The sequence below is a fragment of the Hetaerina americana genome, unplaced genomic scaffold (genome assembly GCF_022747635.1).
Source record: "Hetaerina americana unplaced genomic scaffold, ioHetAmer1.1.p SCAF_1, whole genome shotgun sequence".
Taxonomy (NCBI): Eukaryota; Metazoa; Arthropoda; class Insecta; order Odonata; family Calopterygidae; genus Hetaerina; species Hetaerina americana.
In genome coordinates, this window is record NW_027286069.1 from 64326788 (window position 1) to 64352592 (window position 25805).

General features: G+C 36.4%; 1 protein-coding gene across 3 annotated transcripts in view; it reads left to right on the plus strand.

Annotated features, from left to right (window-relative positions):
• The window catches only part of LOC139692468 (uro-adherence factor A-like), a 53644-nt gene that overhangs the window by 7807 nt on the left and 20032 nt on the right, over window positions 1-25805 (plus strand). For all 3 annotated transcript variants that reach the window (XM_071590687.1, XM_071590694.1, XM_071590702.1), the window contains exons 2-7: window positions 4902-5120; window positions 5210-5498; window positions 13766-15826; window positions 16598-16839; window positions 18225-18385; window positions 24477-24579. In XM_071590687.1, the coding sequence (XP_071446788.1) occupies window positions 4902-5120; window positions 5210-5498; window positions 13766-15826; window positions 16598-16839; window positions 18225-18385; window positions 24477-24579 (3075 nt within the window). The remainder of the gene's footprint in view (window positions 1-4901; window positions 5121-5209; window positions 5499-13765; window positions 15827-16597; window positions 16840-18224; window positions 18386-24476; window positions 24580-25805) is intronic.

The following is a 25805-nucleotide window of genomic DNA, read 5'->3' on the forward strand; positions in this document are numbered from 1 at the left end:
GCAAATATTGCTTTGATTTTTGACTATATCCATGACTGCAAATTATTACCTTTCATTTTATTACATCTATTAATTCTGCTGAGTATTTGATGTAGCCAAAAAGAAAAAAGCATCAGCAAAGGAAAAGTTAGGCACTCCAAATCAAGTTTTGGATTTACAGCAAATATGCATTACAAAATAGAGGTTAAGATAAGATAGATAGATGGTGAAAAGAGCATTTTCTTTTATTCAATTAGGAATGCATAGTCAACTGGGTTCCTTGGAAATCAAATTCCCTTGTAATAAAAAAGAAGGTAAGTTTGGATACTGAACCCATACACTTAATACTTGAGACTTGATGTCAGGTTACATTAGGGGGTGCAATAAGAGCATGGGAAAAATCTATCAAATTGATAATGTATGCAATATTCTGTATCCTACCTCCAATTGGTTAGGGGATGTGGTCTCTTACTATATGTTTGTTGCAACCAAAGGCTTCCCAATCCAGTCCCAAAGTTCAGCTTCAATGGATGAAACTAGTATCCGTGCACTGTCAGAAGAGCAAAGTGGGTGGGGAAAGGTAAAGAGTGCATAATACCAAGGGTATTTCTCTTGCTACCATAGTCTGGGAAGGGAGATCTTTCTAAATGCCAGAAGTTTTGTTGATTTCATTTTTAATTAGAGCGTTGGGCTAACTCCTGTGAGCACTCCTCCATGCCCTGAGGCTTTTTCGGTTGTTAAAAAGGATTAAGTGCTCAATTGATGTGAAAGCACATTTAATGATAATGTTCCTCATCATGATGCTTTTTATTGGAACTGGTGTTATCAAATGTCTGAAAATAAAGTGAAATAATTTTTCCCCAAAATTATCCATCACAGATGATATTGTTGGAGGTGAGACACAGCCATCCTGCATATTAAAGGCCTCTTTGAGTCATGTATATTGCATAATATATAAGCAACTTTTCAGAAATAATGTGCAGCTTTAGAAATGCTAGTTAAACAGACTAGCCCTAAACAACCGTATGATTAACCCTTGCAGAGGAAAATTCACTTTTAATCATCTAGATAGTCATTCATGACAGAGAAATTACTAGATAATCCTTTAACCATTTTCATAAATCAACCTTGAAGTGATAGTAGGGTTTGAGTGTTCCAATAACCTTTAGAGAGCTCTCCTGGCTGAGAAGGTAATAGTTGCAACTGTTAGTATCACCCGTGGATGAAAGGTGATATCCAGAGAAAGGATGGTCCACAGAGCATCTATATAATCAGTAGATGAAGGCACTCAGTGAGGCTGGCAGCTGCAAAGGCATTTGAGCCCATTGCAGTGGCCATTATATGGCTTTATGTTAAAAACACTGTTGAGGAAGGTAGCTCACAGAAGTAAACCACTAACACTTTCACCTTTCTATTTTTCACCTTGCCTATCTTTCCTGTGTCAATGTGGTATTATTTGAGTAATGAATCCTGTCAACTACTAAACCCAGCCGATAGGGGTAGGTATCATGTCCAGTAGTGGGGTGGGTAAGGTCCCCACTATCAACACAAGAAATCCTTGCACTGCTGAGCAAAAAGCAGTAGGAGAGAAGAATCTGAAGAAGACAATACCTGTTAGAATGTGCACTTTGAATTCTAAAGTCAGAAAACACCAAGTGAAGAATGGAGAAAAGAAGTGTGGATATATTAGAATTGTGTAAAATAAGATGGAGAGAGCAAGGAATACTATTTTACATTATAGTTTCAGAATAGCAGGGAGCTGAGGAGTGAGAGTGAGCATGGGAGTAGCTCAGGTACTGATTAAGAAACTGGTGAAAAGGGTAGTGAAAAAAGAGCTGGTGGTTGATAAAATTTGATTGGTAGATGTAAAAGTGGACTAAAAAAATTTAGTGGTATCCAAGGTATCCAGACATATTGGCAACTATTGACCGGGAGGAAGAAGAGTTTGTATGATCAATCAGAATAAATATTTGATTACAAGCCTGGAAACACTTGGTAATAATGGTGAATTTAAATGCATTGGTCGATGAAGGGACAGAGGAGAGTATGGTTTAGGATCTAGGATTGATTGTGGAAAGAAAGCAATTATGTTTTACAAGAGAAAGATTTTGGTAATGACTAACCCTCATTTTAATTCCATCTCAAGCATAAGTATTCTGTATCCTACTGGGAACTACTGGTTTTTCTCAGAATTTGCTGACTGAACATCATGGTTAGTCAAATATTTAGGTACACTCATCAAGATAGACATTTCCAAGGCAGGTACTGATTTGGATCTTTGGTTAATTTTTAAACCCAGCAGAATGTTGCTTTACATGGAAGTCTATTAGTATGATAACATGTAAAATATTTTGTGTGTTGTGATCAATAAATTGAATTTTCAAAAAACTGCAGCCTAATGAGTGTTGCAATTCAGATTCTTTCTGGAGTGAAATTTTATCATTGGTTTGCTTTTTAATTTGAGACAATCATTTTATGAAATGTATAAATTGATTAATTATTTATCAATACCTCTAACAGTTTTTTTTGAACTAATTCATGACTTGGCAGTATTAGGAACAAATCTTTTTTTTAATTGTAGAGTTTCACCTTTGTAGCTGCTTCATGGCTTGGTTCAAAAAGTTTTAGTGTTTTTCAATAACATAGTAATCTACCCTAAGGTCTGTTTAATAGGTAGGTGAGCCAGCCCATTGGCATGTGAAATTCACACATCAGGGTGAGGGGGCGCAGTTCCTTTCCCTGTGTCAATAATGGTTTCCAAGGAAATTCTTGTACCAGCAAATCAGATAGCTTGGGTAAAACTGAGGGTGCCTGGGAATTGAACCCGGGGCCTCCAGGTTCTATTTTCAGGCACCAACTCCTCTTTTTTTTGTTTTTAGCCAATGGAGTGGATACTGCATCTTTTGTTTACTAGCTGGCTATGCATTTCTGGTATCTTGCCCAACTCTACTAATAAGCATTAATTGGTCAATCTTTGTATTTCTGTTTGATTAGCAAAGTATGTTGAGTAGAAATTATGCTAATATAATTCAAGAGCAAGCATTTATGGGACTGCGTGACTTGTTATCTAGCAATACAACTGCAGAACAGATATGGAAATCAGAAGAATTCAGAAATTAGAGGAATCAGGAAAATAATGTGTGGAAAGTTATCATTATAAGATGCATTACTCCTTCAATGACCTAAATTCCACTGAAATTCCTTCATTCTGATGTTTATTGGAAAATGAAATTTTATATACTATCTATAATCAGTACTTTCAACTTGATAATTTCATATGATTTTACCTGATGATGATTTCATTTATCGGCCTGGTAAATATTTTTTATTAATAAAATAGGGTTTCATTTGGTGTAAAACTTGGGTGAATTTTTATGCAGGAGAAAATTTTGCTCACTGAAGACAAAATCACACAGTGATCATTTAACAATAAAGGGTACAGCGGCATAGCTTCCTTTTTTGAAAGCATTTTGTATTTAAAAAAAGGAAGTTATATGTTGCCGCACCCTGCATTTGCAGATCTCTTAATGGTTTATTAAATCTGGTAAATTGTTGATTGATTAGATAAGCTAAGCAATCCAGACTAAGAATCCTTTTCTCCTAGATTTAGGGAGCTTTTAGAAGTAGAATTTTCAGATGGACCAAAATGAATTAGACTTAATGGTAATCAAGGCAAACTAATGAGTATGATTTTGAACTTCAATTCCTGCTCATCAGTGTAACTTTTAGGTATCAGCAATGCCAACATAATGCCAAACCTTTGTGTAACTTCAATTATATTATAAAACTAATGAATTCAGCCAGTTGGGACTAACTCGGGGAATCTTAACTTATTGATGTTGTGTTTAACATTTTGTAAATAGGCAGAGAAAATGAGCGGCATTTGGAACCCAAACTGTATATTAACATATGTATTGACTTATTATGTAAGAGGAGGCCTCGGTACCTTATCTGCCTAAAGAACTGCCATTTATTGAGGGATTCGGGTTCAAAACCCAGTCAATGGGAATGATTTTTATTCTCTGAAATTGTTGCATTGACATGTTCATTGATTGATCTCTGGGGTTATTACTTTTCAGAGTAACTTGTTAAACATAATAAAACTAAATTTTTTATTGTGATCACCGTCTTTAGAGAGGATATTACTAGTGTTTGACCTTATCAGCAGTATTTCAATCTTTCCCCAATAATGTTGTTAAATAAATAAATTTATTTTTATCGTCTCATACATGTTTGGGGTGGTGTGAAGAATTTAGTATCCACTGAAAACTTCTATACTAACTACAATGTGCCTTTATTTTGAAAATATTAAAATAGGTTTCCAATTTCATGCATACATGAAGTCATATTGTCCTTTTAATCTCTTATCATATGGAGATAACTAATTTGAAGGTTAATTCTAAAGTGGCAGTTGAGCCATTTTAGGTAAAGTGACGTATGATTTCTGCCTCTTTTCTGTGACTATAATTGAAGTTTTCCTGATTTGTTCAAAATTATGCATATTTATCTCCTTGAGATCCATTTTGTACCATATTCCAAAATGCCTTCAGTTGCATGTCATTCATGTTCATGGCACTTATGACAAAACATCAACTCATCTTACTTCATTTTCTTTTTTGCCAGAATAAAATGTTCTCATATTTTGGAATTTTGGTTTTGCATGTCATAGTCATTAGTGATAATTATTACTGAAGTCATGATATTTTAAAATATAGTATTTCATTTCAGTCAAGTAAATCTGTCAAATCCTTGGAATTGTATTTGAATTTGTGATTTGGGATGCTAGTGGTTATAGGTTGCCTTGTATTCATAGTGAAAATACTGTTGCCCCGTACTAATTCATTCTTATATATTTTCTTTCTTTTAAGAATATGTGTTGCGTTTTAATGTAAGTTGTTGAAAATATTCATTTTATTTTTCAGAAAGTAAAGCTAAATCAAAAATCAAGATAAAAAACCTGAAATTCAGCACAGTCTTTCAACAAACTCTGAAAGAAGCAGAAGAGCAAGCAAGGAAGAAAGAAGAAGAGAAACAGGAAGAGAAAGTAAATAACAGTCCAGCACCTGATGCAACAGAAAAGGTGTCAGAAAACTTGGCTGTAGGAAATGGTGAAAGCAGTCCTCAAAATGAGTGTTTAGCTGGTGATTATTTTGTTTTTACTCATTGTTTATAATTTGGAAGTTTTTGCGGCTTTCTTGATTTATTTGATCTGTTTTTGTTTGATTTTTAGATCCTGGTAATGCTGATAAAAGCTGTGGAGAATTGGAGGGGAAAAAATTAGAAGAACCATTGATTGTTTCTAAGGAAGATACAAAATTAAATTGTAAAGATATGAAAGAGGATGTAGAGAACTCAGGTGTTTTGATCAAGAAAGAGAATTCCTCTGAAAGTATGAAAAAGGAGACTGAAGATCATTCATGTAAGGCAGGACAAGAATTCCATTCAAATTATGAAGAAATTTCAAAAGAAGTTAACAAAGAGAAGAGCAAAGATGGTGATACTTCTACTAGTAAGAAAAGGTAAGTTTATAAATCTGTATACCTTAGAAAATAATATCAGACCATAAATTTAAGATAAAATAGTTATTGCTGTTTTAGTCGTTTGGCTAAATATTTCCAAAAAATAACATTTCCATAGCAGACAGTTTTATTATTATTTTAATTATTTTGCAATGTTAAATTGTCCTATTTATGTGGGCTGTTTTGCAATCTTAAATTGACCTGTTTATGTTGGTTGTTTTGCATTGCTAAATTGACCTGTTTATGTGGGTTCTTATGCCATGTTAAATTGACCTGGATTTAGTATGTAACTATGTAATTTAGTGCATGTGGAAATATTTAATGTTAAAAAGTTAATGATAGTTATTAAACGAGTTTGCTTTGAATAAAATGAGTTTACACAGAAAATATCACTTTAATACTTAAATAAAAATGCAATTGTTCGTCAGTTTTCATTGTTGAAGTCGAAAAAAAATTGTATCTAGCAATTAGATTGTGATTGGATGAAAGTTAATGAAAGGCTCCATCCAGAAGAAGGAATTTTAGGTGCCTCCTGAGTGTGCCCCTTTAATATATAATGTGATTTACTCATTTTAACAGAGAATACTCTCAAGTCCATTAAATTTCACAGGTCTTATCCAATTTTGAGAAGATTAATTATTAAAAAGGCAAAGGCTACAGGCCTTTAGGCCTTTGATTCGAAAATCAAATTTTAATAGTATTAAGATAGCATTTATTTTCCAGAGAAGTTTAAAGATTTTTACTGTAGCTTTAGTTTTATTTGCAGATTTCAATATCTATTTTTTATACATTCCTCTCTTTCTTTTACTCTTCCTATCTCCTTTTTCTCAAAATGTTTTCACTGCCTCCTTGTACTCCTTCCTTTTCATTTCCATTAAATTTCCTCATTTGTTTTGGAATAACTCTACACCTTTATTTCAGTACTATTATTATTAACAGTAGTGCATCATTTAGGGTAGGATTTGGTTGGACTGGCAGGCTAAACACCATCATCATGGGTTTTTAACCTGGAGATTGTTTTTAGCATCTCGACTACTTTTATCCTGGCATTTGTCCAATTTTTTTAGCCATCCAAAACGTAGGATTTCAGAAAGTCATCAAATCAGGCATCTGTGTTGGTGATGACCTACTTGCTCAATGTGAAAGATTTTTTGCCATGCCATTTTTTCAAGTTTAAAAATAAAAAAGCCACTGGGGGGGGCAAATTGAGTATAAACGGAGGATGTTGTAATAATTTAAAATTAAATTCCATAATTTTCACAATTAAAACTGTGCAGATGTGCACCTGTGCATTGTCTTGATGGAAGAGAATTTTTTTCTTCGCCAAATGAGGATGGTTTTTCATGATTTTCTCACTTAACCTTTGCAATAATGATGCATAATACTCTCCATTTATCAATTATCCCTTTTGCAGCTAATTAATGTTGATGATTCTGCATGTATCCCAAAAAATCATGGCCATCACCATGGTGGCTGATTTCACTGTCTTCACTTTTGGAGTGACATCGCTTTTAGAAATCCTCCATTTCAGCTGTTCCTTTGTCTTTGAGCACCAGAAGTGTATCAATATATCAGCCACAATTATGTATTGATTGCAAAACTCTTCAGAAATAACAGTTTCAGTTATAACATGGTGGAAATCCTTCATGATGAAAGAAGACACTTTGCTTTTCCACTTAGGGTATTTTTTATTAAGACCTAGGTTTCGTTACAGGTTACAAAACCTAGGTTTTAATGATAGTACTCGATGTGGAAAAGCAAAATGTCTTCTTTCAAAACTCTTCGGGTTATGATGAAAAAAAGCCATATCAGCGTCTAAATACACCACCTGATTGTTTTTATCTATTTTGCATTTTTTTATTTGACTGAGATATTTTCGCACCCAATGTTTCATGCTGAATTGAAAACACTTCCTTGTGATATGCTTGTGGCCCCTAATATTACACAAACTTTGATTCATTGATAGCTCAAAATCGTATCATATATTTTGTCTATCACTTCAGAGGAAGTCACTTCCACTGGATGCCCCATTTGTGGATATACAGCCACATTTAAACTCATTTATCCTATTGTAAACAGTTGCGTGTGCCATGAACTTCATGAAACTTGGCTTTGATGTCATTTGGTGTCATGGAAGCTTTTTAAATAGAAGTGTTTAATCAAAGCATGAAACTCATTATTTTCCATTTTTCTAAATAAACAAAATAACCATCTTTTAGATTTTCTAAGGTATTATTTGCTTTATTACTGCAATGGCATCACCCATGCCTCTCGACTTCTAGATCAAAACTGATTATCCCCTAAGCAATCATTTGCCCTCTTCTCTATCCTTTTGTTGAAAATCATAAATACTACTTTTGCTGCATGTGAAATCAGTTTTATTGTTCTGTATTGTCATGTACACTTGTTTTCCCTTTATGGTATGGAAACTTTCTTGTTTCTCATACTGATCCTGGTAATTTCCTCTCTTATAAGTGCTACAAAATAGCTCTTAAAACTTCTGTCCCTGTTTTCTTAAACTCTGGAGTAGTTTTATGGGAATATTATCTAATCCCATTGATCAATTTTATTTCCTTTCATGCCTTTTTTATCTCTAAATAAAACATGTTTGTAATTTAACTATCCTCAACTCTCTTCTATCATCCTCATTTCTCTTTCTATGTCTAAACTAAAAGTATCTTTGGTAGTGTGCATGGATTTCCCTTTCTTACTTCTTGGCAGTGCTTCACTTTGCTGTAAAGCACACCTATTTCACCATTTCTTTGTAAACACTCCATAGCCTTGCACTGCTTGTACCACCATATTTATTTCACCCAATAAATATTTTTCCTTCATTTATTATTTATCTCTTTGCATTTTTTTCTCTTATTTTGTTTTTTGCATTCATCCATTTCCTTCTGACACCATTCTTCCAGGCCATGTTTTCTACAATATATGGTTTCCTCTTTAATATTTACTCTTATGTTATTTTTATTTTTTTCATTTTTTTTAGCTATTTTTGAGCCATTTTTTTTAGATGTTCCCATATTTTTTCTACTGCACCAATCTCCTTGTCGTCAGAAATTTTTCAGCTACCTGCTTGTTCTCTTTCTTTTTCATCTTGATTAAAGCTTCTGCATTCAATTGCATCGATCTTCCATTTTTATCCTCTTGAATCAGTTTTTACGCATCATTAGCATTAAATTTTTATTTGAATCCACATCCACTTCAAGTAAACTAGTTAACTAGAGATGATTATGATGTTCCTAAATCTTTATATTAATATTATTATCTTAATTGATATCATTTTGAATCCTATGGCATTTCCACATACATATACGAGGTCTGTTCAAAAAGTATCGTGACTTTTGTGTTTTTTCAAAAATTATTTATTTATTCATAATCACCTATTTTCTCCCTTTCAGAGTCATACCCATTGGTATTATACACTTGTGCCAATGTTTTTTCCAATCCTCAAAGCACTTCAAAAAATTATTTTTTGTGATCTTGTTCAGCTCCTCCTCCAATGCAGTCTTTATCTAGTCAATCATAGTGTAGCGTCATCCTTTCATGGGCCTCTTTAGTTTCGGGAACAAGAAAAAGTCACTGGGGGCCAGTTCTGGGGAATACGGTGGCTGTGGCATCATTAGTGTGTTGTTTTTGGCCAAGCATTTGCACGCAAGTAACGATGTGTGAGCCGGGGCGATGTCATGGTGCAAAAGCCAATTTTTGTTCTTCCACAAATCCGGGCACTTGTGGCTGATTGTTTTGCACAAATTGCACATAAATTGCACTTAATATTCCTTATTTACCGTTCTACCCTCTGGCAAGAACTCATGATGCACCAGGCTCCTGCAATTGAAGAAAACGGTAAGCAAAACTTTCACATTCGACCAAACTTGGAGTGCTTTTTTCGGTCTTGGTTCCTCCCGCAGCTTCCATTGGGATGATTGAGCTTTAGTTTCCATGTCATAACCATAAACTCATGATTCATCACCAGTTATGACCCTCTGCAGCAAATTTGGGTCATCACGGACAGAGTCCAACACCTCATTAGCAATGTTAATGCGTTGCTGTTTTTGGTCAAAATTGAGCAGTTTTGGTACAAACTTCGGGGCGGCCCGTGTCCATGCCCAAATCATTGGTAAAAATTGAATGACAAGAGCCAATCGATATGAAGGATCTCAGGATTTCTCGGCGTATGGTATTCAAGAAGTTCTCTCGGGTTTCCCACCGGGTCAGGTAACAGTACACCAACGTTTCGATGGCTGACTCTGCCATCATCTTCAGAGTGAAGTTCAGAGCATAAAAAAGGCCTGGTAAGGCCAAGCATGCATTGGGGTGACCGGTTGCACCATAGAAACACGCCTGCTACAATATTTGTGTAACTGAAGTCCAGTTTGTCTCAGAGTGCTAGGGTTTAGTTTACTGATAGAGATCCAGGATGTTGAATATTTTTCAGAGGTATCTCGATCCCTACTTGAGGTGCTTTGTGGAGGGCACTTTGAGTGAGTACGCCGTCCGTCGGATGGGACGTTAAGCTGCGGACCCCTTGGCGCCTTTCGTAAAGAGTAGGCTAATGCCGACGCCGGGTTTCTCTCCACTCTTCATCCTTTCCTATCCATCCCCTATGGCGCAAATGACCTTAGCTGTCGGTCGCCTCCCCTCAAAACTACTACGAGATCCAGGATGGTCAACGATAGGCAGGGGGGTAAGTCAGGGTTATCCATTATTATCAGTTCTTGGATTTTGTCCATTTGTAACATGGTTACTTTTTCTCAAGTATTGAATTTTGAAAATGTTTTATGTTAAATAATCATTTCATTTGAATATATGTACTTATGCTCGTCACGAACATATTCATTGACACATCCCGTTTCTGTCAGATATTGTCCAACCTAATTCACGAGTAAGCCCAGGTTATATTTTGGTGAGAGGAAAATATATGGATGGGCTACGAACATAATACTTTTAAATTGTAAGTACTACTTTAAAAGTAAACATGTTACAAATGGATAAAATCCAAGAACTGATGATAATGGATAACCATGACTTACCCCCCTGCCTATCATTGACCATCCTGGATCTCCATCAGTAAACTAAACCCTAGCACTCTGAGACAAACAGGACTTCAGTTACACAAATATTGTAGCAGGCATGTTTCTATGGTGCGGCTGGTCTCCCCAATGTATGCATGGCCTTACCAGGCCTTTTTTATGCTCTGAACTTCACCCTGAAGACGATGGCAGAGTCAGCCATCGAAACGTCGGTGTACTGCAACCTGACCCTGTGGGAAACCCAAGAGAACTTATTGAATGCCAATCGATACGATCAGGTCCTCAGCAACTTCTCTAATGGCGATTCGACGATTGGCCAATACTATTTTCTTCACTTCATCAATGTTTTCGTCTGATGTTGACATGCTTGGGTGTCCGGCAGGCTCTTCGTCGTTCACATCTTCTCGGCCCTGTGAGAACATTTTCTAACACCAATAAACATTGCTTCGGTCCAAGGTAGCTTCTCCATATGCCACAGTCAACATTCGGAATGCATCCGTGCACTTAATTTCATTTTTCACACAAAATTTGATTCGAATTCTTTGACCCATTTTTTGGAGCAGGCAAAAATTGAAGGCAAGCCAAAACACATCCAAGCAAAACAGCTGTCAACAATTAATTGAACATTCAAAATGGCCGAACTTTTCGGCATAAGTGAGAGACATAAGTGCCAACATAACGCCTCAAAAAATCAAAAATCAAATATACGTAACCCGTGAAAATTAAAAATTCGCCATACGTTTTGAACAGACTTTGTGCTAACACATATTTTGATGTTTAAACCATGTGTTAGTAATGATTAAACTATTTCTCTTGCAAAACTCCTATTGTGTTCTCCTCCTTCATCGTTCCTAAAATATAGTCTCCTATCCCACTCCTATCTCTCCTTTTGCCCACCACCTTTTTGTAATTCTCCATTAATCTTAAATGTTTCTTATAGGTACTCCAAAAATTATCTCCTCTTCTTGAATTATACATTCAATTCCTTCTTCCCTTGGTTACTTGTGTAAAATAGCACCTAAGTAAGAACTGAATTTGTTGGTTCAGCTTTTACCTCTGTTAATAAAATTCTGTCTCTAATCTATTATTCTCCTTACATTTTTGTTCAATGCCACTACTATCCCGACAAACTCAGTTCCTCTCCATTGCATATTTCCGTGCAACTTACTTTATCTTCTTGTTGCCTTCCTAACTAATGTTTTTAATGAATTCCCATCATTTAAATGGCTGCCTCACTGGGGTCAGATGCCTTTGCAGCCCCTTTGGTGAGGAGCAGATACACTGAACCAGCTTTTGTGGGGCTTCTACCATTTGACTTATCTGGGTGACCCTAACAGGAGAAATGATAATAAACCAGCCCAGTGCTAGGGGTCATCAGAACACATAAGCCATTCAATCATGTCATGGTTATAGTCTACAAAGGAGGGTAATACGTGTATGAAGCAGCTCTCAAAACCGTCTTGTCACCCACCAATCTCTTCATTCCTTCACTGACATTCTCCCTTACCTGGTATTTGTAGTTTCATCCTTGGACTTTGTCTTCCTCTGTAATTCTTCCCCGCCATGTTTCCGCTAATAAAAGTGTGCATTAGCTGTTATGCCTCATGATTTGTCCAGTTAGTTTCCATCAACTTCTTGTGTTTTCCGTATCATTTCTCTTTTTACTTTTAGTCATTGAGGTCCTTCATTTGTTACTCTTTGTCTAAAAAAACAATAAACACAGTATTCAACCCGGAGGTTGGTTTAGTACTTTAGGTACTCTTTGTCTATCCAACTTATTTAATTGTTCCTTAGTGGCACCTCATTTCCTTCACCTCCAATACTCTTGTCTCTCCTGCTAATATCATTCAAGTCTTATATCCTTAGAAAAGAGCACTTCATATTAGGTAAAATGAGGGAAGACTAACTAACTGTCCATACTTGCTTGCTCCGTTTGGTTAGCCATGATAATCAGATCACTTCTTTTTTTTATCATGGTCTATGCCTCCTATGTGATCATCATGATTCATTTTGATTGAGCCAGTTTGCTCTTTTTACCCTAATTTAGCAATAGTAGTTTCATTGAAAAATTTCATATCTGTTCTGCTTTGAACCATGACTGGTTATGCTGTATAGAATTTCACAGCAATTTTTGGGAAGGCAAACTTTATTTTCAGTATAAGATCTTGTGTGGATAGTACATGTACATTAGATGCACGAAGGCCTACTGCTGGGTTCCTGATGGGTTACATTTCTGTAAAATGCTTAGTGTTGTTGTTGCTAGACCTGATGGTAATTTATGGCATTACTTTTTCTTTCTTTAAATCTAAGATATTATACTAGCTACGTAAAACTTGGGCTAAATTTGGCAAAACCACTTTAAGATTATTATCCTTAGCATATTATTTGCTTTTTCTTTTGCTAAAAATGCATCTAAACATCATTTTGTGTCAATTTTTTCCCTTGAAGTTGTCTTGGGAGTATTGTCAACACCTTTGATATTGCAATTATTTTCTTTGCATAGATATTTGCATCTTTAAACTTGCAATGTTACAATTATTTTTAAAATTGAGTGATGATGTGTAAATAATCACAGAATGTTTGGAAATTTGTCTGATACCAAATTCTAAGGGACTTTTCTATCAAATTTCCATCCACTGACAGTCAAGTTGATGCAAAATTGGTAAATCATAGTATTTTTAAATAAACAGTTTTTGGAGAAATGTGATTTCAAAAGTTTCAGAAATTATTGTGCACACATACAAAAATGTAGCATTATTGTACATTTTGAAGCCATAGTAAAATTGTCCTCGGTATAGTGCCAATTCTGGTTTTCTGGTTATGACCAAAAGCTCTTTTTTTTCTTTCAGTAAAAATCCTTCTGTAATTATATATTGCACTGATTAACTTTTTTGTCCATAATTTCCACAAAAGCCCATTAACATAAGTACCTACATACATGCAAATTGATATTATAAGGAATACTGTCATGGTATATTAAGGAGACTCAAAAACTTAAATAAATTTTCTTTGAAATTCTAATACTATATTTTTCATTGAACACATTACTTTCCCCCTATTCTACTAATGGAGGAAGACCATTCAAACACTTTTTTTGGCATTAAGTCTAAGGTTAATGCACAAAAGTGAATTATTTTTATAATCCTTCTCAGCTTTTCTATAAGAATTGTCATCACTCAAGTTTGCCAGTTTGATGACCTGTGTGAATAGATTATGTATTTTCTGTTGCAGATCTCGGAGCAGATCTGTGAGTAAGGTTAGGGTTAAGGAGAAAAAAAAGAGAAGTAGGAGTAAAAGTCGAGAGAAGACAAAGAAAAGTAAGAAAAGAAGCAAAAGCCCCACCAAGGCAAAGAGCAGAAGCCGAAGTGTGAGTAAGAGGAAGAGGAGGAGGAGCAGGAGTGGCAGCAAGGGAGGAGGGAGTAAGAGCAAACGGAAGGCGAGAAGTCGCAGTAGAAGCAAAGACAGGAGGAAAGAGAACAGTGGCCGGGAGGGAAGGAAGGCCAAGAGCCGCAGCAAAAGCAAGGAAAGGAGGCATAAGAGCCACAGTGAGGAGGGCAGGAAGGTTAAGAATTGCAGCAGCAGCAAGGAGACGGGAGACAAGAGCCACAGCCGAGAGGAAAGGAAAGCTAAGAGTCGCAGTAGGAGCAAGGGAAGGGGTGAAAAGAGTCGGAGTAGAGAAAGGAAAAATGAAAGTCACAGCAGGGAGGAGCGAAGAAAGAAAAGCCGTAGCAGGAGCAAGGGCAGGAGTAAGGGAAAGGTGAAAAGAAGTCAGAGTAGGAGCAAGGAGAGGAGGAGGAGGAAGAGTAGAAGTATGAGCAAAGAGAGAAATAACAGTCGAAGCCAGAGCGTTAGCAGGAAGAAGAGCATGAGTGTCAGCCCTGAGAAGAGTAGGAGTGTGAGCCCTAAAAAGAGCAGGAGCATGAGCCCCAAAAATAGCAGGAGCATGAGCCCCAAAAAGAGCAGGAGTGTTAGCCTAGAGAAGAGTGTGAGTCCAAAAACAAGGAGCGTCAGCCCAAAGAAGAGCAGGAGCATAAGTAAGGGGAGTCAAAGGAGTGGGAGTGAAAGTAAAAGCAGAATGAGCAGGAGCAAGAGTGGGAGTGTCTGTGAAGCAGCAAAAGAAAGTCGAAGCAGGAGTAAGAGTGGGCAGAGGAGTACAAGCAAGACCAAGGGAGAGAGTGGCAGTGGCAAGGATGGGGACAAGAAGAGTGAGAGCAGGAGCAGGAGTGGCAGTAAGGTTAAGGGGGAGAGTTGCCTCTGCGGTAAGGGTGGTAAAGGAAGCACAAGTGAAATTAAGCAAAAACAGAGGAGTAAGAGCAGGAGTAAGAGTGCAAAACCCAGTGTGTGCCGCAGTAAGAGAAGCAGAAGTCGCCATAAGAGTCAGAGCAGGAGTCGTAAGAAGAGCAGGAGCACAAGCCGTGTTCCGCATGGAAAACGTAGCAGTAGTCAAAGCAAAAGGAGGAGTAGAAGTCAGAGTCACAGGAAGAGTAGGAGTCGTAGTCATAGGAAGAGCAGAAGTAGAAGCAGGAGAGAAAGTAAGAGAAGGAGTCAAAGCAGGAGTCGGCGGGCAAGGTCGAGCAGTAGAAGGAAGAGCAGGAGTAGAAGTAGGAGGAAGAGTAGAAGTAGGAGTAGGAAGAAGAGCAGAAGTAGGAGTAGGAAGAAGAGTAGAAGCAGGAGCAGGAGGAAGAGTCGGAGCAGGAGTAGAAAGAAGAGTAGAAGTAGGAGTAGAAGGAAGAGTAGAAGTAGGAGCAGGAGGAAGAGTAGAAGTCGGAGTAGGAGGAAGAGTAGAAGTAGGAGCAAGAGGAAGAGTAGGAGTAGGAGCAAGAGGAAGAGCAGGAGTAGGAGCAGAAGGAAGAGCAGGAGTAGGAGCAGAAGGAAGAGCAGGAGTAGAAGTAGGAGGAAGAGCAGGAGTAGGAGTAGGCGGAAGAGCAGGAGTAGGAGTAGGAGGAAGAGCAGGAGTAGAAGTAGGAGGAAGAGCAGGAGTAGGAGTAGGAAGAAGAGCAGGAGTAGTAGTCATAAGAGGAGTCTGAGCCTGATAAAATGCTGGAGGAAAAGCCGTAGCCGCAGTCATGGCAGGAGGAGCAGGGAGAGAAGTAAAGGGAGAGGTAGTCATGGAAAAAAAAGGAGCTTGAGCCGCAAGCGGAGCAGGAGCCATAGCTGTAAGAAAAGGAGTCCAAGTTGCAGTAAAAAGCGGAGCAAGAGTGCAGAGAGGAGGAGCAGAAGCAGAAGTCGGAAGAGGTCCAAAGGTGAAAAGGAAAAGGAATCCAGGCGTTCCAAGACAGTGGAGAAGAGCAAGTGAGGCACAAATCCTCTTAAGCAGCATTTTCCAGGAAATATTAACTGAATTTCAATGGCATAAAATGTATTTCAATGTGGATATGTTGTCTTTTTCGGAAAATATTGTTATTATGTGAAAACGTTGCATGCAAGATTTTAATAATGCTTAAATATATGCACTAAATTGATGGAAGTGTCTTTCAATTTTTTTTAAACTGGTGCCAAGTTATGTTCACTTAGTTGTTGAATTGAATTAATTTCATTATGTTGAATTTCCATTGAGGTATGTTTTAGTGTAAAGATTTATTTGACCGTGAGACTGTAAGAATTACTACACCAATTAATAAGAGCAAAAGGCAATTGTATTTTCTTTCCATGTGAAATTGTAGAATGTCATTGTGTTCTGTATGTTTTTGTTGTGTGGCATTTGAAAAAAAAACATTTTGGAGAATTAATTAATTTGTTAAATGTTACCAAATTTCCATTAAAATTTGAAAACCTCAAGATTTTTTTTTCTTATCCTCACCAGCTAAGAAGTTAGGAGCTTGGGTGCAATAGAACATGGGAGGAGCAATTACTCTTTCATTGGTGTTTTGTGGACAGTTTTTTCTGAAATATAAATAATTACATAAGGAAAATTTTATTTCATTAGCCTTTTATGTTCTTAATTTGATACATATTAGCTAGGCACTTACTTAGTTATTTTATTATTTTTATTTGTTATTCATGCAATCGCAAGCCTGAAAAGAAAAGTACATAGCTCTTCATTCCATCTCGATTAAAACACAGGCTTGCTGCAGCCGGGGGATCTGAAAGTGCTGCACCATCTTCCGTTACCTCTGGTGATGTTGGGAAGAGTGGGGAGGGAGAGGAGGAGAAACTAGACAAGGCAAGACTTCTTGAAATAGCTCGAAAGAATGCTGTAAATCTCTTGCAGCAAGGCAGCCTTCCACCAAGTGTGGTGGGGAAAGATCAAAAGGGCAAGCTCCTCAGCCTGAAAGCTGGGGGAAAGAGTGTAGAAGAGTTAACAGGTGGGTCATAAGGAAAGAATCTGTATTTTAAACTTACTAATCATAATATAGATAACATATTAATCAGTTGTTTAATTTTTCATCTTAATGTAGTAAGGACCTTGTAAATGTTATTTAATAGCTTCTTGTAAATGTCATTCAGAATCCATGATTCCTACTAAATTAAATAAAGAATTTCACTATGTTACATTTGAAGGTTTATCTAAATGCCTATTTGAGTAACATCTCACAATTTATTAATTTTAAAATATAATTAAGACCTAAGCAAAATAGTTTTAATGAAGAATGGGAGATTTACTTTACAATGGTGAATTCCAAAGAAACTGCGGGAGATGCCGCAACAGTAACTTTTAACGGAGTCATCCGCTAATGTGCATTTTAATGCAACAATTTCAGAGTTTAAGAGGACGCCTCGGTAGCTTAAGTGGCTAAAGCACTCAACCGGATATTGAGGGATCTGGGTTCGAGTCCCAGTCAAGGCGAATGATTTTTACGCTCTGAAATTGTTGCTTTACAATGGTGGTACGAGGATGGATTCTGTTGTACATATCTGCAAAATGTAATAAGCTATGTACTCATTTACAGAGAATTTACTGTATTTTTGCTAAGCCATCAAGTTCATTTTCATGATAGTTGTGTACCTGAGTCATGGCTCTCATTACTCACAAATGAATAATGTGGAAATCTCCCTTTTATCATTACAGATAATCCTTTTGTACAAGTACAATGGGCCAATGCCATTGCAAATGACTTTACATGTGTAAAATTAATTCAGTTCATCTTACATTTTCACAGAATATTAATTTAATTTTTTTCCATTTATCTTTACTTAAGCCTTGCTGTATCTGGTCAGGTGTATCCATTTTTATGCACATATATTCAATCTCATAAATCTAGCTGTGAAATTCTTGTTGCCAAAATTCAACCATCCTCATACCACTGTAGTATTTCCTTGACTATTTGTGACCAATTATTTTATTTAGGAGGTCTTTTAATATAAAAGTAAAGGTTTTTATTAAAGTTACAGTTGAGAATGAAAAACTATAACTTAGTGATTCCACAGTTAATTTAGACACCACCTGGGTTTTGACATTCAATGTTATTTTCCGGTCTAACCTGACCTGAATATGATAATAAATATCTAAACCCAGGTTATATCTGAATAAAATACTATGTAACCTCGAAGTTATAGCTTGCCTGTCTTCCATGAATCAATTCCATAAAGGTACATCTGAAACCACTAATTATGTCAAGTTGCAGTTTGTTCTTTTAAGAATTTATTACAGATTTTGGCGTTACTTAATTAAAATCAGAAGGAAAATTCCTGTTGATAATACCATATTAAATGCATTGAATTATGAAAACATTTTGTATTTTTATTTCAGAATATTGCAAGGAGCTATCTCGAAAGGAGGCAATGGGTGAATCTTCCGACTCTGATTGTGACGGGGCCAGTGGCTCCGGTTCTCATGCTGCTCCAGTTATTCATCACCCATTTCAAATCAAGGAGCGTCCAACACCAGGAATGATTGGGATTGGAATAAGAGTATGTCAATAAAAATAAATCCTAATTTAGCTAATCATAATTTAAATTCAAAGCATAATATCTCCAGGGAGAAGAATTATGTTTGGATGCAAGAAGTGTTAACCATTACATGTGTACATGACACTAGCTTATGTAGACGTTCCATGAGGAAATTTGCTTGCAGTCTATCCAGTGAGGAGTACAGGGTGCGTGAAAATGCCAGAAATCTGTCCAGCTGTCACAGTGAAACTGCGTGACTGGTAGTGTCACTTCCAATACCAGAAGCTAATACCCAGTATCCTCTAAGTACATGGCATCAAAAGTAAATAGAGATAAGTAGAAGTGAAATTACTCTGGGAAAATATGTCTGAATATTCAGTGCTGATCAGCTAATATTACCTAAGGTGATTATTTTTTAAGTAGTACTGGAGCAATATCACTTTTTTATGCCTCGTCATGTTAGTTTGAGTGAGTCACATTTTTATTGTAGAAGTTAAAATAAATAGTATCAGTAAAATAATTCAATTTACAAAGTTGGCGATAAAAATACAACCTACATGGTAACTTAATTTTAGTTAGTTCAATTAAAAATTACCTGACATGCGGTAGAACCCATTTACAACATTAATGCTTAAGAAGCTTTTCCATCTAAGAAATTTTTTCTCAGTCCCATAAGTTTTCCCATAAAGACTATAGCAATATTTAATAATTTATGGCTCAGACTTTAAGAACCCTTATTCCAGAAATTCTGCATCATTTAATGTAGTATCTTTGAAGTACATTTAATTGACTGGAATGGTTACAAAATGGGCTTTGAGAGCTACTTCTTCCGTAGTTCTTCGTTGAAGTTTTTTTTTGTCATTGGTTACAATACGAATGCCCAAAAATGTCAATTTGAATTGGTAAATGTATTCCAGATTTTAAGAAAAACTGATAATTCAACGGCTTGATCTTTCCTGATCTCATTAATTAATATACATATGTTCACAATGGATAGAATAGAAAAAACAAGGAAGTTCTAGGCATTGTGGAGAAAGAGAGTTGATTTGTTGGTTAAAAATAACCCAAGGAGGAGGGAAAAGGTTGATATATAGAATTTCGATAGGCAATGAAATACTGAAGATGCTAGACAAGCAAGGAAGGGGAGGAATAGGATAGGCATGCTGGATGAAATGAAGGGAGGATGGAGGTATTAGGAATTGAAGATGGGTTTATTGTTGAATGTCAGGTTGTGTTTTGTTAGGAGACATTAAAAATTGTGTTGCCGTGAAACTGGCTCTTTAACAAGTTTGGCTATTGTGATGTCAGCATTGGTTTAGGAATTAGAAAAATGGCAGTGTTTCGTGAAGGGAGTTACTTTTTCAGTTGCAGTGAATGCATTAAATATACTATTATTTCTTCCATGGTCCAGGGTTTTTAAAATCTAGAAGGATGAGAAATACAGATAAAAATGTCTTTCATACATCCAACATGCAGTTGGTTTAAGTTCCTATGTAAAACATGCATCATAAAATTTTAATTTTTGTCTTCAGATTAACATTTATTTGCAATTAAATGAAGAATATCTAGAGCTTTCTGAAAGTCCTGCATCTGCAGTGATGCTGGATACCTGCTATTATTACGAGAAACATGCTAATGACCAATAAATTAGCAAGATCTTACAATTAGCATTGAGAGAATTTCTTTGTTTTAATGTTATTTTTTGCCAAATTATGTTGAAATTTTCAGGTGGAGAAAAGGCAACCATGCCACTTGGAATTTGTGTTTATAAATTTATTACCGAAATAAGAATAGAACTAATTCAACTCTATCCCAATAAAATTGTGAGTGGCCACCTTATAAGACATGCTATGGTATATGCACAATCATCAAGGTACAGCAAAAACATTGCTGTACCTGTTATGTATCAGCTACGATCTCATGACCGCTAGAACAATTTTTTGATCATTAGATATGTACACCCCAGCACAGCAGGTAAATCCTCAGGAAGGATCAAACAGCATTATCTGAGCAGTGTATATGAGGCCTGTAAATTAAGTAATGAGACTGGCAACTTGGTGTTCGATCTGGTAACACTGGAGGCACTGGGCTTGGAGGGACAGCAGGGGAACCTGTGATCCACCTGCAGTATGGGTTTGAACTCGCTCGAGTCATTTGGCTGTCTTTTTTTTATGAAACAGTTTTTTCTAATGTGTTCTAAAAATGAGTGACTTCAATATCTAGCCACAGTGTGCTATCAGATTTGCTTCAGACTTGGGCACAGTGTAACGGAAACTCTTGCTAAACTTCAGCTGGCCTACAGAGATAGTGTTTTGTCAATTTTTTTTTCTATGGTTTAAGGCATTTTCAGAAGGGAGAGAGTCGATTGAAGATGAACCACGAAGCAGAAGGCCTTCATCTTCAAGAACCAATGAAAATGTCTACAGAATCCAGGATCTTGTGCATTCAGATCGTCAGATAACAGTCAGAATGATAAGGGAAGAGTTGAATTTGACTCAGACCACCGTTCATCAGATTTTGACCAATGAATTGGGGATGAGAAAAATCTGTGCAAAAATGGTTCCAAAAACCTTGCGCAAGACCAAAAGGACATCAGGAGGGAAAGGTGGCTTGAACTTTTGGATTCGAAGGAAAGTGACCCCCATTTTGTGGAACATGTCATTACTGGTGACGAGCCTTGGGTGTACGACAGTACGACCCACAAACCAAGCGCCAGAGCGTGGAGTGGCAAACTTCAATCTCTAAGGCCCAAAAAAGCAATAATGAGGAAGTCTAAGATCAAATGAGTGCTGATTTGCTTTTTCGATATCCAGGGAATCGTCCAAAAAGATTCTCTACCTCAAGGTCAAACAGTCAATCAACACTTTTACCGGGAGGTTCTTGGAAAACTTCGAAAAAGGTTCATTTGTGTGTGACCAAACATCAAGAACAGCTGGGTGTTGCATTGCAATAATGCTCCTTGTCACACAGCAATTTCAATAAACGAGTTTTTGGCCAGTAAAAACATTCCTGTAGTTCCCCAGCCTCCTTATTCGCCTAACTTAGTCCTTGTGACTTTTTTCTCTTCCCGAAGTTGAAAAATCACCTCAAGGGAACTCATATTGGGGCAGTCTAAAACATTCAAATGGCTGAAGTCGACCAGCTGAAGGCTATTCCAGTATCATAGTTCCAGCACTGCTATGAGGAGTGGAAGAACTGTCCAGAGCCGTGTGGCTTTAGAAGGAAGTTACTTTGAGGGTGACAATATAAAATCGTAATTCTATTTGTATGAAAAATTTTTTAAAAAATTAGTCTCATTACTAAATTTACAGACCTCGTACAAAGCCAAACTTGAGATCGTCTGGCTGCCTGTAGAAAATTTCTAAATTAGGAATAAATCGTACATTTTATTTTTTGGCATCTTTGTGTATGGAGGAGTAATTTGGGACCATTTAGGAAGGGGGTAATGGCTAACAAGCTCAGGGTAATGAGCATCAGCACAGTCGTGGAAGTCCTTTATTAGATGCAGTTTGAGGAAGGAAGTCACAGTGACTCATGCATTACTTGGACAAAGTTTCCTACTCATGCCTCCCTTTGGAACTTACTAGAAGAACCCCCTCTTGGCCATGACTATGTCATCCCTCTGGCAATTAAATATGTTTTAATTGGCTGCATGAAGTATTGGCTTGTGCACAAAGCATCTGGTATCTGCAGAGAACTGGAGGTAGTGTTTGGAGACGATCCCAAAAGAATTGACTCAGTTTGACAGTTCATGAGAAATGGTATTAATGATAATAATGTATTTATTTGTCCGGAGATTTGTTGTATATTCACACATACACAAATATAGGGCACATCAGATACGTAAATCTTCACAATTTTGTGAATAGATACATACATATGAGGTCTGTTCAGAGAGTAGCAAATTTTGAATTTTCACGGGTTACGTATATTTGATTTTCGATTTTTTGAGGCGTTATGTTGGCACTAATGTCTCTCACTTATGCCGAAAAGTTCGGGAATTTTGAATGTTCAGTTAATTGTTGACAGCTGTTTTGCTTGGATGTGTTTTGGCTTGTCCTTGATTTTTGCCTGCTCCACAAAATGGGTCAAAGAATCCGTATCAAATTTTGTGTGAAAAACGAAATTAAGTGCATGGACACATTCCGAATGTTGACTGTGGCATATGGAGAAGCTACCTTGGACCGAAGCAACGTTTATTGGTGGTACAAAATGTTCTCAGAAGAGCGAGAAGATGTGAACGGCGAAGAGTGTGCTGGGTGCCCAAGCACGTCAACAACAGATGAAAACATAAATGAAGTGAAGAAAATAGTATTGACCAATCGTCAAATCACCGTTAGAGAAGTTGCTGAGGACCTAAACATATCAATAGGCTCTTGTCATTCATTCTTTTACCAAAGATTTGGTCATGATATGGGCCGCCGCGAAGTTTGTACCAAAACTGCTCAATTTAGACCAAAAACAGTAACGCATTAACATTGCTAATGAGGTGTTGGACTCTGTCCGTGATTACCCAAATTTGCTCCATAGGGTCATAACTCGTTACGAATCATGGGTTTATGGTTATGACGTGAAAACTCCCAATCATCCCGATGGAAGCTGCGGCAGGAACCAAGACCGAAAAAAGCACTCCAAGTTCGGTCGAATGTGAAAGTTTTGCTTACCATTTTTTTCGATTGCAGGGGCATGGTGCATCCATTTGTGGAAGAACAAAAATTGGCTTTTGCACCATGACAACGCCCCTGCTCACACATCGTTACTTGCATGCAAATGTTCGGCCAAAAACAACATACTAATGATACCACAGCCACCGCATCCCCCAGATCTGGCCCCCAGTAATTTTTTCTTGTTTCCGAAACTGAAGAGGCCCATGAAAGGATGACGCTACGCTACGATTGACGAGAGACAAGAAAATGCAATGGAGAGACTGCATTGATGGAGGAGCTGAATTAGATAACAAAAAATTATTTTTTGAAGTGCATTGAGGATCGGGAAAACATTGGCACAAGTGTATAATATCTAATGGGGATTACTTTGAAGGGGATAAAATAGTTATTCATGAATAAATAAATAATTTTTGGTAAAATACAAAAGTCACGATAATTTTTGAACAGACTTCGTGTGTATGTATACCAATGTACTTCTATATTTTCATATTATTTGTTAATTCAGAATTGATGTCTTGAGAAAATTCCAAAAATTCATTTACAGAATAAAAAATTATTTTTTTAAATAGGCTGACCAGTTTTTTTTTTTAATAGGTACTTTTGTTTCATATTTGATTTCATGGGGAAGTTATATAAATAAACTGAAAAATAAACACAATTCAGTTCTTTTTGCTAATCATTGCCAGTTGCAATAGTGCCCAAGAAGAAAGTGTTGTCCAGTGTAATAAATGTCATGATATTTATGATGTAGTGCATTTAAACTATTATTTGTATGTTCTTACTAATGCCCCTTCATTAAACTAAATTAATACTTTACAATTGGTGGTCATTGATCAACTCCCTATTTGATTTTATTCCACTTTAACCATGCCATGAGATACCATTCAGACAAATCTGAGGTTGTCCATGACTGAGATATATGAGATATGTATTATGTATAGAAATGCTCTACTTGACTTATTTATCAGCATTGGTCTGAAAATTATCTTCGACCCTGACTAACATTAAGTTGTTTGGAAACATTGAATTTTTTAAATCGGAAAACATGGTAAAGTTTAATGAATCCATAATTTCAGAACTGTGAGCCCCCCATTATGTTTTCCAAGACTTTTTCCTTACCACTGAAATGTAATTAATTTAGTGAATAAGTGTGTAATCATTAAAAAAATCGGTTAAAATAAATAATGTAGCTATTAAAATATCAATAATCGGCCGCATATCTTCCAAGTGTCGTATATATAGCACACAGGGAAACTGACCTATTTCAGTGAATGTTAACATCCATATGGCTAACATTCAATATGTTTTAATGAATCTTGTACCTATCAGAGTTACTACAAAATATCTGCTTGTGCTTGTAACTATTTTAGTTCTATTTCCAATATCCATTAATTTTGTAATATCTAAAATTTTAAAAGCCTTAATTTCTTTTTTGCAATCTCTAGACTTCCCTGCCTCCAGCCAATGCAATAATGGATAAACCATCTGACCAGTCCAAGCTTAGAATGCAGTTTCCAGTTTCCAGTGGCCAAGAGCATCGCAAGACAGGTACCTAATTTTGGTGATCAATAAATCATTTTGCAAATGACAACCTGTCCTCTACAGAAATTGAAGTCAGTACCTTAGTGTCTATTGCAGTGTCACTCTGATAGGGATGGCCAAATAATATTGGCATGTCATTTTATTAGTATGTTTTCAACAATATATTGAAGATCATCAGAATGTTAGTCCCTCCACTGTATCACATGTACAAGATTAATTTCTGTTGTTATCATTTAATAATTAAATGTATCGGATTTTTAAAAATTTGTGTTATTGAGTTTTAATGAAAAACAAGTTTTGTAGAAGAAATAATCACATTCATTTATTGTGCTTTTATATTATGTGAATTTCAAAGAATCCATAGCACATATAGTTCCTCACTGCTACATATGGGGTCTGCAGTGAAAAAGTAAGCTTTTCAAAAGTCAAACATTTAGTTGAATAACAGAACAATAACAAAATACGGGACATAGTTTTTTATTACTGGTTATATCTAACATTAAATATGTTGGCAGTACACTCGCTGTCTCAGTGGACATCAATGTGAAATCATATATAGATAAGTAATCTGTTTTGTATTGAAATGTTATGAAGCCAGTCACAAAGTTATTGTGTCTCCTAGGATGGGAACCCAAGAAGGTTTGAAGACCCAACGTACGATTAAAGTGATTGCTTAAATATCAATGATGCACCAAAGTCTTTGGTATTGTGTCAAGTAATTGAGATAAGACTTGACTCATAAGAATCATGAGGTTTTACTTCTGATATCCAGGAAATGATCCATGATTTGTATTACATAGGTAGATCCGAAAATAGGAAGCAAATAAGAGTACTGTCTACTACGTAGATTAATGGATGTACTTTTCTCTTGTAAAACCTCAGATCATTCCGCAAAAATGTGAAACATTACTAAATTTATGCATGTGTCCTCTTTAACCCGTCAAGCCAGTATGGTATTTAAATGCTTGGGCCACACTCGCTGTATTTAATTTTTTTTTTTAATCTCTCTGTACTGCAGCATCGTTAAAAGTAATTTAGATCTTTTCAAATATTTATTCTAAAATTAAAAAAAATTACTTCATTGCTTATTCTATTTAGTAAAAATTTTACTTACGCCATCTTTTATATTTTCACTTCTTTATTCACCTTTAAGTTGCGAACCTCCGTTCTAAAATTTCAGTTTTGTGGGATATAATTTGAAACAATCCTCTAAATATAGGCCTGCGTTGCAG